Genomic DNA, 15803 nt, shown 5'->3' with positions numbered 1-15803 from the left:
CTACTTTAGGGAGAAAACCTGGATCGAGAGTTAGACGGATGTGATCTTTGCTGATCTGGAGGTAGGGTTCTCTACAAGAAAGGGCCTGGATATCTCCAATACGTCTGGCTGAGGTGATTGCAATCAGAAAGGCAGTCTTCAGGGAAAGGTGTTTTAAAGAGATTTCTGACAATGGTACAAAGGGAGGTTTTGTTAGGCCCTCTAGGACGATGTTAAGGTCCCAAGTAGGAGCTCTGGATCTCAGAGAGGGTCTCAATCTTGAAACCGCTCTAAAGAACCTCCTGATCCATCTGTGATTAGCTAGGCTGCAGTCGTAGAAAGAGCTGAGAGCAGAAACTTGGACTTTCAGAGTACTAGGTCTTAGGCCTAATTCCAAGCCGCACTGTAGAAAGTCCAAGATCCTATTGATGGGAGGAGAGGAGGTGTCTGGGCGCTCAACTCCTAACCAAGAACAGTATCTCTTCCAGATCTTTAGGTAGATGGAGGAAGTCACCTTTTTCCTACTAGCCCTTAGGGTAAGTATCACCTTTTCCGAAAGACCCCTGCTTCTCAACGTCTCGCTCTCAGGATCCAGGCTGACAGCTTGAATATCCCAGGGTCTGGATGAAGAAGAGGGCCCTGGACTAGAATGTCCCTCTGGAAAGGGATCTCCCACGGATCTTCCAGCGATAGCTGTTTTAGAGTGGAGAACCAACTCCTCTTTGGCCATAGAGGGGCTATTAGGATAAGAGTAGTTGGTTCCCCTAGGAGCTTCTGGATAACCCGGGGTAAAAGAGGTATTGGGGGAAAGGCGTAGGCCAGTTTCCAATTCCAATGTATTGACAGGGCATCGATTGCCCAGGGTCTGTCCTCTAGGTTTAGGGAGCAGAAGCATTCCACCTGCGTATTTTTTCTGGAGGCGAATAAGTCTACCTCCGGACGGCCCCATCTTTCCGAGATCTTCTGGAAGATATCCCTGTTCGGAGACCATTCCCCTGGATCTATTGTCTCTCTGCTCAGGAAGTCTGCTATCGTGTTTTCGCAGCCCCTTAGGTGGATGGCGGAGAGAGATAAAACGTTCTCTTCTGCCCAGGAGAAGATTCTTCTTGCTATCGAACCCAGAGGCCGTGACCTTGTCCCTCCTTGGTGTCGCAGATAAGCCACCGTTGTGGTGTTGTCGGACATTATTCTTAGGTGTCGCCCTTTTAAAAGACTCTCTCCCCTTAAGAACGCTTCCAGGACCGCGTACAGCTCTCTGTAGTTTGAGGATCTGACTCTTATCTCGGCTGGCCAGGTACCCTGCAGAAGATGATCTCCTATCTTTGCTCCCCAGCCTCCGAGGCTTGCGTCCGTGATTACCTGAACGGCCGGATGGTTCTGCCACTGTAGGCCTCCGAGCAGTCTTCTTCTTTCTTTCCACCAATCTAGATCTGTTTTTACGGCCTGTGGAATCCGGAAAGTCCTGTCTAGACTTACTTGCTTCCCGCAATGTTAGTTTTGACCCCGAACATAGCTGATTCCCAGGATTTTTTTAGGAGCCCATCTGCCTTTCTATCCATAGGATCGCCCAACTGTGAGGAGTCTTCAAAGGGTAGGGCGGTCTTCTTTACTACCTTGGCCACCTGTAAATCGACTTTAGGGGTCTGATTGTATAGTTTGCTTTCAGCCGGGTCAAAGCAGAGTCTGTTTCTGAACTCTTTGGGAACGCCTAATCTTTTCTCCGGGTCTGACCACTCTTCCATTATGATCTCTTTTATATTCTCATTGATGGGGAAAACTATAGAAGATTTAGATCTAAGACCCCCAAACATTTCATCCTGTACCGTACGGGGTTTAGGGGTATCTTCGATTCCCATTGTGGATCTGACTGCTCTCAGCAGCTCCTCCATTTCGTCAGCGGAGAAAAAATATTTTTTATCCTCGTCCAGAATTTCCCCGTCAGACAAGGGTTCCTCATTAGGAAATTGTCTGGATGAGGCGGAGGCCACTTCAACGTCTTCACCATCAGAAGAGGAGATAGCGGACAATTTGCGTTTCTTAGAGGGGTTGGGGTTACTAGCGGGGGCAGACAAGGTAGCTAAAGAAGACTTAATTTCGTCCGCAATAAAAGACTTCATCTCAGAGAGTATATCTGGTTGTTCTTCCTTCCATATTTCCGTTGTGCAAGATTTGCACAACCTTTTTTTGTAGTTCTCAGGGAGACGCTTGGAACAAGCGCAGCATTTTAAGAGCTTAGTTTTTGACTTTGACTCCTTGCTGCCCTGGAGTGAGGAAGCAACCAGATATGCCACAATTAGAATTTCAAGACAAGAATCTGAAATATACACCCCCCAGAAGGGGACTCACGGTACTGACGGCAGTAGGATCAGGGCCTTCCTGGCGGGGAGCAGGTGTCTCAGACATCGCGGTGCAGCAGGCGAAGGGCCGGAGGGAAACGCGGTCTTTTTCTTTTTTAAAGATCCCGGCGTCTGACGTCATCTAGCTGCGCCCTGGTGACGGCAAGAGCCGGTGCCGCACCAGCCTATTAGAGGATCCGTGCGACGCCCGGCCTGCCTCCTGAAGCGCTTCATGCGCTCCCCCTGCCGGTCACAAGCGCTCGGCCCGCCTCCAGAAGGAAGGGACGCCGAGCGCAGCGCGTGCCAGTGAAGCCGGCACCCCCGACTGCTTCCCCAAGAAGGGAAGGAAGTACAAGAGGTATGGGGAGGACCGCAGGCCTCGGCATAGGCCAAGACGAGGGTCCTTGATGCTCCAAGCTGGCCAGCCTTAGCCCATGGGAGGCCAGCTGGAGAAACCTGCAAAAGAATAAAGATGTTATCCTCCTTAAGGAGGATCCTCTCCACGTGTTGGCCCCTGTAGGGGCAGGAAAGCACTGAGGAGGTGGAGGTTCTTAAACTCTCTATGTGTTCCTGCCCCTACAGAGGTCAAGGGTCAATCTCAATGTGGGCCGTCATGGTGGATGAAATGGAAAAGAATGTGACAGATGTAGCCCATGTCCTGAATACGTCTGTGTGGGGTGGCTTTTGAAGCACTGACTCCAGCCGTAGTCCAGTCCTTGTGAATCTCCCCCAAATTCTTGAATGACTTTCTTGACAATCCTTTGAAGGCTGTGGTTATCCGTTACTTGTGCACCTTTTTCTACCACATTTTTTCCTTCCACTCAACCTTTCATTTATATGCTTGGATTCAGCACTATGAACAGCCAGCTTCTTTACCAATCACCTTTTGTGGCTTATCCTCCTTGTGGAGGTTGGAAATCTTTGCAGATGTTTTGTGTTGATTAGCTGATTACGGTACGACACCATGAGTCTACCATATTGAATTTTTCCACAATATTCTAATTTTCTGAGATACTGACCTTTGTGTTTGTATTAGCTGTAATCATCAACATTAAAATAAACTCTTGAAATAGATCACTCTGTGTGTAATAAATCTATATTATATATATTTCACTTTTTAATTGAATTGCTGAAATAAAGTAACCTTTCAATGATTTCAATTTACTGGTATTAAGAGGCCCCTGTATAGTTGCCCATTTGTAGAGTGACCAAAGACATCTCCAAAAAGGCAGTTCTTGTCCTTTGTCAAAAGCTACTCAAGCAAATGAAATCCTGCCCGAAGAACACTCATGAACACATTGAAGTCATTGGAGGGAATTTATCATGAAGGTAATACAGTCAATTATTATGACCATTTCCTACTTTCAACATCATCAGCAAGTAGCTCATGACGGAAGTGACGTTTTGTGAGAGGGCTTGGCAGGTATGTAAGGTGTGTGATAGGTTATCTGCACACATCTCTCATTCCTGTCACGAGTGATTTATCAAAGTTGTAATAAGGAATGATTATTGGCTTTTGGGGCAAAGGTGGCAGTATTTCTGTGTGGTGTGTGAACAGTTCAGGTGCTGCTGTGGTGAAAGGGTATGGTAAGTGGTCAAATTGCACCATTGTGAATAAGCAACGCGGAAACTGCAGAGCACCATGTGCCATTGATGTGAATGTTAGCTACAAAGGTGTGTGAGAGCAGACCAAAACGCTACAATGGAGCAGCTCACCGCCAAAATGAACCACGGAGCCACCAGATGTGTGTCTAAAAACAGTTCAGCAAAACGTTACTGCGTATGGGGCTCTGAAGCAGAAGAATGGTCACCGCACCTCTGCTGAAGTTGCATTGGCAGAAAAGGCTTCAATTTCTGCAGCAGTATCAGAACTGAACCTCCACCGATTGGCAAAGGGTTACCTTCTCCAATGAGTCACATTTTCTGCTTCATCGATTGGATGGACATTGGCATGCCAGGCGAGAAACATCAGAGAACAAACACCCTGCAACCATTGCTGGAGGAACACAAGCTGGTGGTGGCAGCGTTATGGTCTGGGGAATGTTTTCGTGGCATTTTCTGGGCCTGCTCATCTATGTCAAAGGCACTATAAACCAATTTGGGTATGAATCCATCCTTGCAGCTCACAAACAACAACACATGCTTTCTTCCCTGGGGCAAATGGGATCTCCCAGCAAGACAATGCGACATGTCACACAAATAGAAGAGCATCACCAAAACTTCCAAGTACTACCCTGGCCCACCAATTCCCCAGACTCAAACCTAATTCAGCTTCTGTGGGACCACCTCGATGGTTGTGTTCACCCTATGTATACTCCCAACACACCCTCCAGCAGCTGTAGGATGCACTACAGTTAGCATGGCTCCAGTTACCTGTGACAACCAGCCAAGACCTTATTGACTCCATGCTGCACATAGTGGATATTAGATGAAGGCCAGAATGCGATTCGACTGTATATTGGAAATCAGTTTACAGATAAAGATAGAACTAGGGTTGTTGCGAGTATCGAAGTTTCGATACTTTTGTCCCGTATCGATACGATACCCGGATTTCCATTTTTCGATACTGGGCTGCGCATTCTAGTATCACAGAACACGAGCGGGATCTCCCTGCACTTACTATTATATCTGGGCACCACTCCGTTCACGGCTCCGTATGCTAATTACTACTATCGGAGCAATGGGGAGGAGACATCAGCTTCTCTCCTGGGAGTTCCTTCTCCCTGGCTGTAGCGCTGTCCAATCGCAGCGCAGAACATCACAGGGAGAAGGGACGCCCAGGAGAGAAATTGTCTCCCACCCCCCCATTGCTCCGATAGTAATATATTAGCTCTATGTAGCCTGCTACTTAAAGTTTGGACCCATGAAAGGTCGCCTTTAACTTTTAATACAGGAGGCAGGTGCCGGCTGCAGAATCACATAGTCGGCACCCGCCTCTTTTATTAAAAGGTTAATTATTGGTGGCGCAGTGCGCCCGATCCCCTCAACCCCCCCAGTAAAAAAATCATTGGTGGCAGTGGCAACAGGGCCCCCTCCCCTTCTCATTGGCGGCAGTGGCAGCTTCTGATCAGAGCCCCATCAGTGTAATCCTGGGGCTCCAATCGGTTACCATGGCAGCCAGGACGCTACTGAAGCCCTCCATGGTAATCTCCCTGCTGCTGTGTGTACTATGCACAGGGTAGCAGGGAGAGTGCGAGATCCTATTCACCCTAATAGAGATCTGTTAGGGTGAACAGGACAAGGGATGAAAAGATCCCAGGTTCTAGGCCCTAAGGGGGCTAATAGTTATTAAATAAAAAAAAATTATTAAGTATAAATCCCAATTTTCCCCTTTCCCAATTTTACATCTAAAATATATAAACAATAAACATATCACATATCGCCACGTCCGAAAAGTCCAAACTATTAAAATATTTTAAAAAATTATGCGGTGAACGCCTGGACAAAAAAAAGAAAAAAACTGCGCGATTCGCCATTTTTTTCAAAATGCGGAATACATGTTGCTTTTATTTTTTTCACGTGGTATCGAGTATCGCAATACTTTTTTATGGTATCAAAAATTTGGTATCGCAACAACTCTAGATAGAACATGTCCTTTTGCAACATGGCCACGTGGACCTGGTAAGCACATGCAAGGGCTGCTGTGTCCAAGCAGACATGCCGCAAAAGATAAAACATCCTCTTTGTCTGCAACATGACGATTTTAGACCCATGGAAGTCAGTAGGTGTGCACCATGATGCGGGGTGAACACTGCAACTGCCTGCGTTTTGCAGATATGCTGTTGGCAGGGTTTTATAGGGAGAAAGCTGCAGTAGAAAGGACATGCCTCCTGAGCTGCTAGCCTGAAGAGAATTAAGCAGAGTAATGGCTGGGTAGGTTTCTGGATCCATGCGAGGTACAGGCTTGGTTCTAGCCTGGTTAGAAAGAGATTGTCAAATACTACATGATGTCTGATTTTTATTACATTAATCATGGGCATAACTCCTTTAAAGGTCATAGAAATCTTGGCTTTAATGGGAATCTGTCACTTCATACTTTCATATGAATCCATCTGATGTGCGCTTGTTAGCACACTAATGTTCTTTGCTCCCATCTTTATCCATTTCCTAATTCTGGGAATAACCCGCAAATTAGTACCTTGGTGCCAAATGCGCCATTGTGAAACTTCAGGACCAGGCATGAATACATCTTCACTGCATGTTCCTGTCAGTCAAAGCGGTGGGGGCACGGCCGAGAACGAAGATGAACAGAGCCTAAGATCAACAGCAACTGATGTAAGAATAACAGTGTCACATCAGGTTATATGCATAGGGATTACAGGGCATTGGTAGAGAATACGGAATTTAATTCAATCAATAATCTTGCGGTAAATTTCCAATAATCTCACATCACCTGAACTGCAAAAGAACCAGGATCAGAGATGTCAAATTATTTGACTAAAAAAAACAAAAAAAAAACACAACAAGCAGGCAGTTATTTCACAGCAGGGTGCAACAAGCAACCCATAGGCTGTGTCAACTTTAGGCTGCCCACCACAGACTACAAGGACCAGACTAAAAGATATATTTAAGGACCCGGTCTGAAAATAAGATTTTTTTGCCCCATGCCTGCAGCAATACTTGGATTTCCATACCACCAGGCACCAAGTTAGATTTAGCAACTTTTAGTAAGGGAGCAGTGACAATGCTTTACTTGAAAATTGCTGTTCAAAGAATTCCCTAATATATAAATACAGGCCCACTTAGGGCCCATTCAGACGACTGCGGACAAGAATAGGACATGTTCTCTCACTTACGTGGAGCGGAACCACGGATGCTGTCTGCATCCTTTGTGGCCCTATTGAAATGAATGGGTCCGCACCCATTCTGCAAAATTGCGGAACGGCGGCAGAATTATTCACACGGCCATCTGAATGCGCCCTTAGCCGGAACTACTTCTGCGACTACAATAAATACAATACTTTTTCGCAAATTTTAGTGATGCTTAGGGCTCAACTGTATTAACTAATGCCTAACTAGGCAGTAAGATCTATCTTGACCCAGGTATAATTTAAAACTTCACTTTTATTACTATATGTACTAAAACCTGAATGTCAGTAGATAGGTGAATATATTGCTTATCTTTATTAGTTATTCCTGCAAACCAAATTAAAATTACAGTCCCCACTTTAGCAGGAAGTTAGGATACTACAGTGAGGAGGATGCGGGAGAGTGCACTAACTCCCACCCTCTCACTAGGTATACAAGATACTACAGTGTCGCCGTTTGTAGGGCTGTTACTAGCTCTATACTGCTGTCAGTTTGGCAGTGTAAAGCAGTGGGGACCTAAAGGCCTCACCCCACTGTCAAGGAAATGCAAGTTGCACCCATACACACAGCAGATCGGCTAGAGGCTGACAGGCTAGAAGCACTACAAACTATTGGTGGTCACTGATAGATAACGTATATGACATCATTGTTTGAATGATCACACTATTGAAGTCTAGTCCGTCCGGACTAACCACAGCTTGTTCACTGTGAAGAAGGAGACTGACATAAAAAACTACAACTGCCCCCGACATGTTTCGCCAGTATTCTGGCTTCTTCTGGGGAAATGGGCAGCAATGGAATAGGGCTCAAGCACGCGACTGTGTGCCAGTCAGGCCTGTGCTGCGGACCTCAAATTGCCCGTGGGTCCGCAAGTGAACAGGCCGCAATATGGGCTCAGTCGACATACGGTGTGCATCAGTCCTTAGTGTGATGAAAATGTTGTAAAAGGTTAAAAAATAAAAAATACTGAAAGAAACCAATGAGTTCCCATGTTTATTGTGGGTAATACAAAACATATCCAGATCTAAAAGTTTAATCTTCGTCCTCTTCCTCCTCCTCATCCTGGTTGATCTGGAAATATCTTAATTCATAGCTTTCCTTACTGTTGGCAACCACGCGCAGCCAATCTCGCAGGCTGTTCTTCTTCAGGTATTTCTTGGTCAAGTATTTTAAGTACCTATTAAAAGAAAGATTTATTTTATAATGCACTCAAACTAAATACAGGAAGTCCTCATAAAAAAACAACAACAAACACCACACCACTAATCCCTCAGTGAGAGGAAATGCGCCACCCTTAGGCCTCATGCACAGGGCCGTTGTTTGGGTCCGCATCTGAGCCGCCGTTTTGGCAAAAGTGCATAAAACAGGCTATTGAGTAGAGCCGTTTATGTAATGTACATATAGTGCAGCTATCTGTGTATTGAGCATAAAGTGGAGCTGCGTTCGTAATGTGTACATAGTAGAGCTGTGTATGTAATGTCTATACAGCAGAGCTCTGAATTGAGTGTGCATATAGTACAGAGCATATCGTGCTTTGTTATTAGTAAGGAGGCTGCTAGTAATTTGGGCAGGCTGCAGGGCATTTCCCACACCACTTAGGGCACTGTAGAGGACACATGTGCTGTGGCTTTGCTAACTTCACCAATATTGCCAGTGAAGTGGCTCAGTGGCTAAGCTCTGCTAGGCAGCACTGTGTATGGCTCTGTTATGGTGGCTGTGGCGTTATGTTTAATGTATAATGTCAGATATTTGAATTTGAAATTTCATACTCCTCGAATAAAAAATACTCAAAAATGCTAAGAGCTACTACCGTAAAAAAAGACGCACAAGTCGCAATACAGCGCTTTACTGGATGAGAGAGCCAGTTGCATACTCCCAATGAAAGCAGACCACATAGTTGCCATGCCCCCCCCCCCCCTATTTACACTCTGCCGGCTAGCTGTACAGCGGAGAAGAACCTGTGTGATATCACCATGTGACCAGCGAAGGATGTGTGTTGTATATAATGTGCGCATGCATCGTGTCCGGACGGAAAACTATCCAGAACAAGTACATGTATAATATGGGCAGAGGTCGCATTAACACCTGTACAAGCGTCAGACGCCTGTTCAGACCATTTTACTCCTTGAAAAAAGTCTAAGGCAGGCATCCTTAAACTGCGGCCCTCCAGCTGTTGCAAAACTACAACTCCCAGCATGCCCGAACAGCCTACAGGTATCAGCCTACAGCAGGGCATTGTGGGAGTTGTAGTTTTACAACAGCTGGAAAGCCGCAGTTTGAAGATGCCTGGTCTAAGGCGTACCAATACGCCTTAGACTTTTCCCCTACATTCAGCAGCTCAGGGTGCGCAGTGAACGGTACAGGCAGCGCAGTGATGCTGCCTGTGCCTGACAACCAATAACAAAGCTCCTAACAGCAAGAAGCTTTGTTATTGGTTGCTTTAAGCAGGCTGCTGACCATTTGGCTCGCTACTGTAAAGCTGCAGCGAGCGATCCATCTATATGTGCACACCATCTGCACAGCACCATGCGCAGAAACTAGAGCATTGTTCGTCCTCCGGTCCCAGCTCCTGCTCAGGATGAGCCCAGTAAGTTAGCTCCTCTTCTTTTGCGGTGAGACGCACTGTAGGGGGGGCACCAGGTATCTTCTCTACAATGTGTGCCACTGACAATGCGCCAAAAGAATGTTCTGAGGATTACCGGATGCTGGGAACTTGTATAATACCGGACTGTGCCGCGCTTTTCAACCTGTGACTGAGTGACAAAGGTATTGCTCTATCTCAGTCAAAACCTGGGCCAATTTCCTGCTCAGGAATAGCCCAGTAAGTTAACGCCTCTTCTCCTGCGGTGAGAGGCGCTGTGGGTAAGGGTGCACCAGCTGTCATCTCTACAGTGTGTGTATTCATCCATGGTGTATGGGCACAGAAGGAGCTGTGGCACTGCAGCCTCCAGTATGGGTGTTCTGAAGTTGCCCTGTTCTGTACATGTAGTGTTAAGTGGGGTTTGTGAAAGTCAGGCATTGGCAGGAAGGTCTGTGCCCTGCTGTGGCTCTCAGGCCTTTCTGAAGTACTTATTTAGATAATCCACAGCACACCAATACAAACAGTGTCATTATATGACTTATCGCGCCATTCTCAATTATTATACATAAAGCAATTCAGGCCATAATGTGTCCCAACGTTTCGGTCTTGTTAGACCTTTCTCAAGGGATCTGAAGCCATCATATAGGACGCTTGAATTGGAGGTGTCCTATATGATGGCTTCAGATCCCTTGAGAAAGGTCTAAGACCGAAACGTTGGGACACATTATGGCCTGAATTGCTTTATGTATAATAATTGAGAATGGAATTTGTTTAATCAAAATAAACTGCAAGCAAAACGATATTGGTGTGCCGTGGATTATCTAAATCATTACTAGACTGAAGTCTTCCACGAGCACCCACGATCAAAAGGCGTGCGGATTCCACAACCCTCTTCTTTCTGAAGTACTTAGGCTGGAAGTAAAGCTCTGCTTCACTCCCGTGGGACATGTCATAGGATCCACTGGTTTGGACAAGGACAGGGCCCCAGTGCTAATGAAACCCTGCCTGTAGCTCCCATAGACCTACATGCAGCTGTATGCCACCTATAACCAGAGGGCTGTTGCAGACTACTTTTTCAGTTTTTTGAACTGTACTTTATCACTTTGCTATAATTGCCTGCCGTAACAAGTAATAGTACCCTGGCATAAATACCCACCTCTGTGGGCACGTTCACACAACCACTATTTATTTCTGTTGTTCTGCTCCGTTAGATGAGCAGAACAACGAAAATAACCCAAGTGCTGGATCGGACATTACTGACCCAACCAAAACTAAACAGAATCCGTTGACTATTATGGAGTCCATTCAGTTTTTGTTCAAGATCCTGCATGCAAGGCTTTTTTGTCCAGTCTTTGACAGAATCTGCGACAGAGCCCCGTACAATGCAGATGTGGACAAGCCCTTAACATTATGTAGGCCTATGTATTAGTTATTTCTATTACTGCAAATTTCGTACTCCTCCTCGCCTAAAAATACTCCTCAAAAATGGTAAGGGGAGTATTTTTATTCTTCCGGAAAAAATATAGCGCGACCTCTGAATATGTATCAGCAGTGTATATTCAATAATGAGATGCTGATACACCACCAGGAACCTCATGAAAATAGAGAAGGCCTGCTCTTCAAATCACTCACCTCTTGGAAAATGGTACTTCTGACGTCACTGTGATTTTGCTCTTGCTTCTTTCGATGGTGACAACACCACCACCTAGGTTGCCAACCTTCCCATTCACTTTGATGCGATCGTGCAAGAACTGCTCCTGTAATGGATTATGAAGATTCAGAATTGGACAGCAATGCAGAGCCCGAGGGAGCAGAAGAGGAAGAGCTACCCCGTCCCCATTTACAATGTAGGAGAAGGGAAGGTACAATCCCTGTGGACACTACAAAGCTGTACCAGCAGTATTACATGGGGGCCGTTCAGACTGTCCATACAAATACATGGGCAGCTTGAGTCTACCACAGCCGAGGCTTGTAAGCAGCAGTTTAGGGGGTACCCTCCATGACTTCCTTATGGACCAGTCCCTCTAGAGGATGAAGGGTAAGAATCACCCTCGGAGATGTGTGCACAGAAGACAGCTGCAGATGTCCCATACAGAGACCACCAGTAAAGCTTAGTATGATCATGTACATGGAGGCTGACACGCCAGCACGGATTACGGGAGATTCAAACAAACAGCACGTCTTATCTATCGCAGACCTCCCATTCCCTAATACGCATCCATTTTGACAATTCTGCATGCTGTCAGTGAATGGGGACACTCCTGTGGTATTCTGAGGGGCAAATACACTTGTATCCAGCCTAGACAGTGCTCTGGCAGCCTCTGCACAAATCTCTGGTGATTTGCTACAATGTATCAGGCTGCTTAGCTAGACTGGATGCAACTGTCCCCTGCTGAGCCAAGAGCAGGACCGGCACAGGGTGCGAAAGTAAATTTGTTCTTTCACTGACAGCAAGCAGAAAGGTCTTTTAGGCATTCTTTGGGCACAAGCCGTACTCACAAAGTTAGCAGCATCCATGATGCCATCTTCCACAGGGTGTGTGCAGTCCAAGGTGAACTTCAGCAGCTGCTTCTTCTTCTTGCTGCCCTTGGTTGTGGACTTTTTCTAGAGAAGCCAAGAACAAGCGGTAATTAGATTTGGCCATGGGGGGGGGGGGGGGGGGGGAAACAAGCATAAATGCAGTCTTCATTATCAAAGATGTAATATTACTGAAGATGGCAGGCTAACAGAGGATGCTGGGAGTTCCTGTCTATAACACCTGGAGGTCCTTGATCCGGACTACTAATGCAGATTATCAGCCTATAACACAGCTCTGTGTATTATAATGTGTGGAGTATTATAAGGCTAGTTTCACACTAGTGGCAAGGGACTCCGGCGGGTGAACAGCCTGTCAGATCCGTCCTGCCGCTAGTGCATGCGCGCCCCCGGACTACCGCTCCGTCCCCATTGACTATAATGTGGGCGGCGTTCCGGCGGAGGCAGCCTGAATAAAAGTACTACATGTCCACATGGTCAGGGCTGAGGCTAGCGCTCTCCTTACACGCTATGCTGCCTGTTCCGATGGTGTGGATGTACTTGGGATAGACTGTATACGTGACTTTTTAATCATTCATTTCATTTTTCTAGGATGTGATGTGATCAAAAAGCAGCAATTTTGGACTTTTTTTACATTTACGGCGGTTGCTGCACAGCATCATTAACATTATAATTAAATCGTTCAGACAGTTACCCACACGGCAATATCAAATATGTTAATTTTTTTATTTTGTTTTTACTTTTTAGAAAAAAGGGGGACTCATTTTTATTGAGGGAGGGGCTTATTTACATTTTTAATAAAACTAGCCTGTATACCCTAGTATGTACACTCCTACTATACACATGGGGGTATGTACAGACTGGGAAGAGCATATGCATCATCATGTCTGTACTACAGACACTAGGTTGCAATGCTTTGCACATACCCCCATGTGTATAGCAATGTGCAAAGGCCTGGGATACTGTGGCAATGCGGCAGTAACAGTGGCAGCATGAGCCCTGAGCAGGGCACATTATACAGCGGGCAACTGGCCTACGGACAGCAGGTGGGCTTAGCATGGTACGGGTGAGGTCCTCCAGGGCAGGCTGAGGCTCCATAAACGCATGCACCACGTAGCATTACTGATGATGTAGCGTGTCGGGGGGGAAACGGGCGCAAGGAAAGCAGCAGCGCCCGATTGGTGAGCAGAGGGTCAGAGGAGGTGGGAATGTAAGTCAGGGGTCAGGCCTCAAGGACCTAACTGCGGCAGTGCGGGATTTATAACAGATCAGACTGGCTGTGGAGCCCTGTACATTATAATGTATATAAACAGCTCAGACTGCTCGCGGAGCCCTGTACAATATAATGTATATAACAGCTCAGACTGCTCGCGGAGCCCTGTACATTATAATGTATATAACAGCTCAGACTGGCTGTGTAGCCCTGTACATTATAATGTATATAACAGCTCAGACTGGTTGTGGAGCCCTGTACATTATAATGTATATAACAGATCAGACTGCTCGTGGAGCCCTGTACATTATAATGTATATCACAGATCAGACTGCTCGTGGAGCCCTGTACATTATAATGTATATCACAGCTCAGACTGCTCGTGGAGCCCTGTACATTATAATGTATATCACAGCTCAGACTGGCTGTGGAGCCCTGTACATTATGATGTATATAACAGCTCACACTGCTCGTGGAGCCCTGTACATTATAATGTATATAACAGATCAGACTGCTCATGGAGCCCTGTACATTATAATGTATATAAACAGATCAGACTGCTCGTGGAGCCCTGTACATTATAATGTATATAACAGCTCAGACTGGCTGTGGAGCCCTGTACATTATAATGTATATCACAGATCAGACTGGTTGTGGAGCCCTGTACATTATAATGTATATAACAGATCAGACTGGCTGTGGAGCCCTGTACATTATAATGTATATCACAGCTCAGACTGGCTGTGGAGCCCTGTACATTATAATGTATATAACAGATCAGACTGCTTGTGGAGCCCTGTACATTATAATGTATATAACAGATCAGACTGCTTGTGGAGCCCTGTACATTATAATGTATATAACAGATCAGACTGGCTGTGGAGCCCTGTACATTATAATGTATATCACAGCTCAGACTGGCTGTGGAGCTCTGTACATTATCACTTCTATTACATGATGGGGGTTGGGGGGGGGGTGAGGCCTCTGGACCCCCGGGGGCCCCCCTGCCGGTTACCCCGCCACATCGCTTCTTCCATTATTCCATACAGCTCTTGGGCCCCACACATCTAGCAGCCGCCGCCGCCACCTCCCCCCGCACCCGGTACAGGCTGCGCCCAGGCCGCGGCTCCGCACGCTGCACACGCTGCTTTTCTCCGCTGTCACACTCCCGGAACGTCAAGCGCGTTCATTGCGGAAGCGCCACGGCATCGCAGGAAAGCAGCGAGGAGCTGGGGAGCCGCCACCGGCCGCACAAAGGCCCAAGCCGAAGATACAACGTGATGAGCTCGATACTGACCAAAGGAGCCATGGCGACCTCAGATGGCTGAAAGGAAGAGGAAGCCGCCACGCATGCGCTATGTAAGTGTTCTTTTTAGCAGTCGAGTGCCGAGCAGATCGATGGTCTCTAATACGCATGACTGCAGAGAACTATAGTCGCTCTTGCTGGCTGCCTGCGTCACGCGCTGATATTTGACCGGATATAACGCTGGAGTAGTCACCGGGATCCAAAGTGTCAGAGTGCACTCAACATAAAAGTGTACCTTAAAGGGAATATCCACCTCAAGAACCCATATTACAGTTTACATATGAAATAATCAACATAACTTGTGAAGTCAGCCTTCATAAATTACATTATTCATCCTTTACTAATCCTGAGTTATATCATGTATTATACTCCAGAGCTGCACTCACTATTCTGTTGGTGAGTCATTGTGTACATAAATTACATTACTTATCCTTTACTTATCCTGAGTTACATTCTGTATTATACTCCAGAGCTGCACTCACCATTCTGCTGGTGGAGTCACTGTGTACATACATTACCTTACTTATCCTGTACTGATCCTGAGTTACATTATGTATTATACTCCAGAGCTGCACTCACTATTCTGCTGGTGGAGTCACTGTGTACATACATTACCTTACTTATCCTGTACTGATCCTGAGTTACACCATATATTATACTCCAGAGCTGCACTCACTATTCTGCTGGTGGAGTCACTGTGTACATACATTACCTTACTTATCCTGTACTGATCCTGAGTTACACCATATATTATACTCCAGAGCTGCACTCACTATTCTGCTGGTGGAGTCACTGTGTACATACATTACATATCCTGTACTGATCCTGAGTTACACAATATATTATACTCCAGAGCTGCACTCAATAGTCTGCTGGTGGAGTCATTGTGTACATTCATTACAATATTTATCTGTCACGGTCTCTCCCGTGTCGTGGTCAGAAGATCTAAGAGACTGGCTGCACGTGATATGATCTGACAGCCTCTTTGGTTTCAAAGTGTTGTTGCTGGTTATGACCACATCTCTTGTCTCCCTGGGCGCCGCT

At 46.2% G+C, this 15803-nt stretch overlaps 1 protein-coding gene across 1 annotated transcript; it reads right to left on the bottom strand.

Annotated features, from left to right (window-relative positions):
- Positions 1 to 8104: 8104 nt before the first annotated feature.
- RPL22 (ribosomal protein L22) lies at positions 8105 to 14808 on the bottom strand. The gene is made up of 4 exons (XM_044278367.1): positions 14751 to 14808; positions 12205 to 12309; positions 11338 to 11462; positions 8105 to 8301 (listed from the first exon to the last, which is right to left on the bottom strand). The coding sequence occupies exons 1-4, from the start codon at positions 14760 to 14762 to the stop codon at positions 8157 to 8159; spliced, it is 387 nt and encodes a 128-aa protein (XP_044134302.1). The 5' UTR covers positions 14763 to 14808; the 3' UTR covers positions 8105 to 8156.
- Positions 14809 to 15803: the final 995 nt, after the last annotated feature.

The sequence above is a fragment of the Bufo gargarizans genome, chromosome 2 (genome assembly GCF_014858855.1).
Source record: "Bufo gargarizans isolate SCDJY-AF-19 chromosome 2, ASM1485885v1, whole genome shotgun sequence".
In the NCBI taxonomy this organism is placed as follows: domain Eukaryota; kingdom Metazoa; phylum Chordata; class Amphibia; order Anura; family Bufonidae; genus Bufo; species Bufo gargarizans.
The sequence above is the reverse complement of the archived record's forward strand: the minus strand, read 5'-3'. Positions and strand labels throughout refer to the sequence as shown.

Coding starts and splice junctions, on each gene's coding strand:
- RPL22 (XM_044278367.1), bottom strand. Junction 11,463..12,204: donor TCATGGATGCTGCTAACTTT/GTGAGTACGGCT, acceptor AATCCATTACAG/GAGCAGTTCTTGCACGATCG. Junction 8,302..11,337: donor GAAGTACCATTTTCCAAGAG/GTGAGTGATTTG, acceptor TTCTTTTAATAG/GTACTTAAAATACTTGACCA.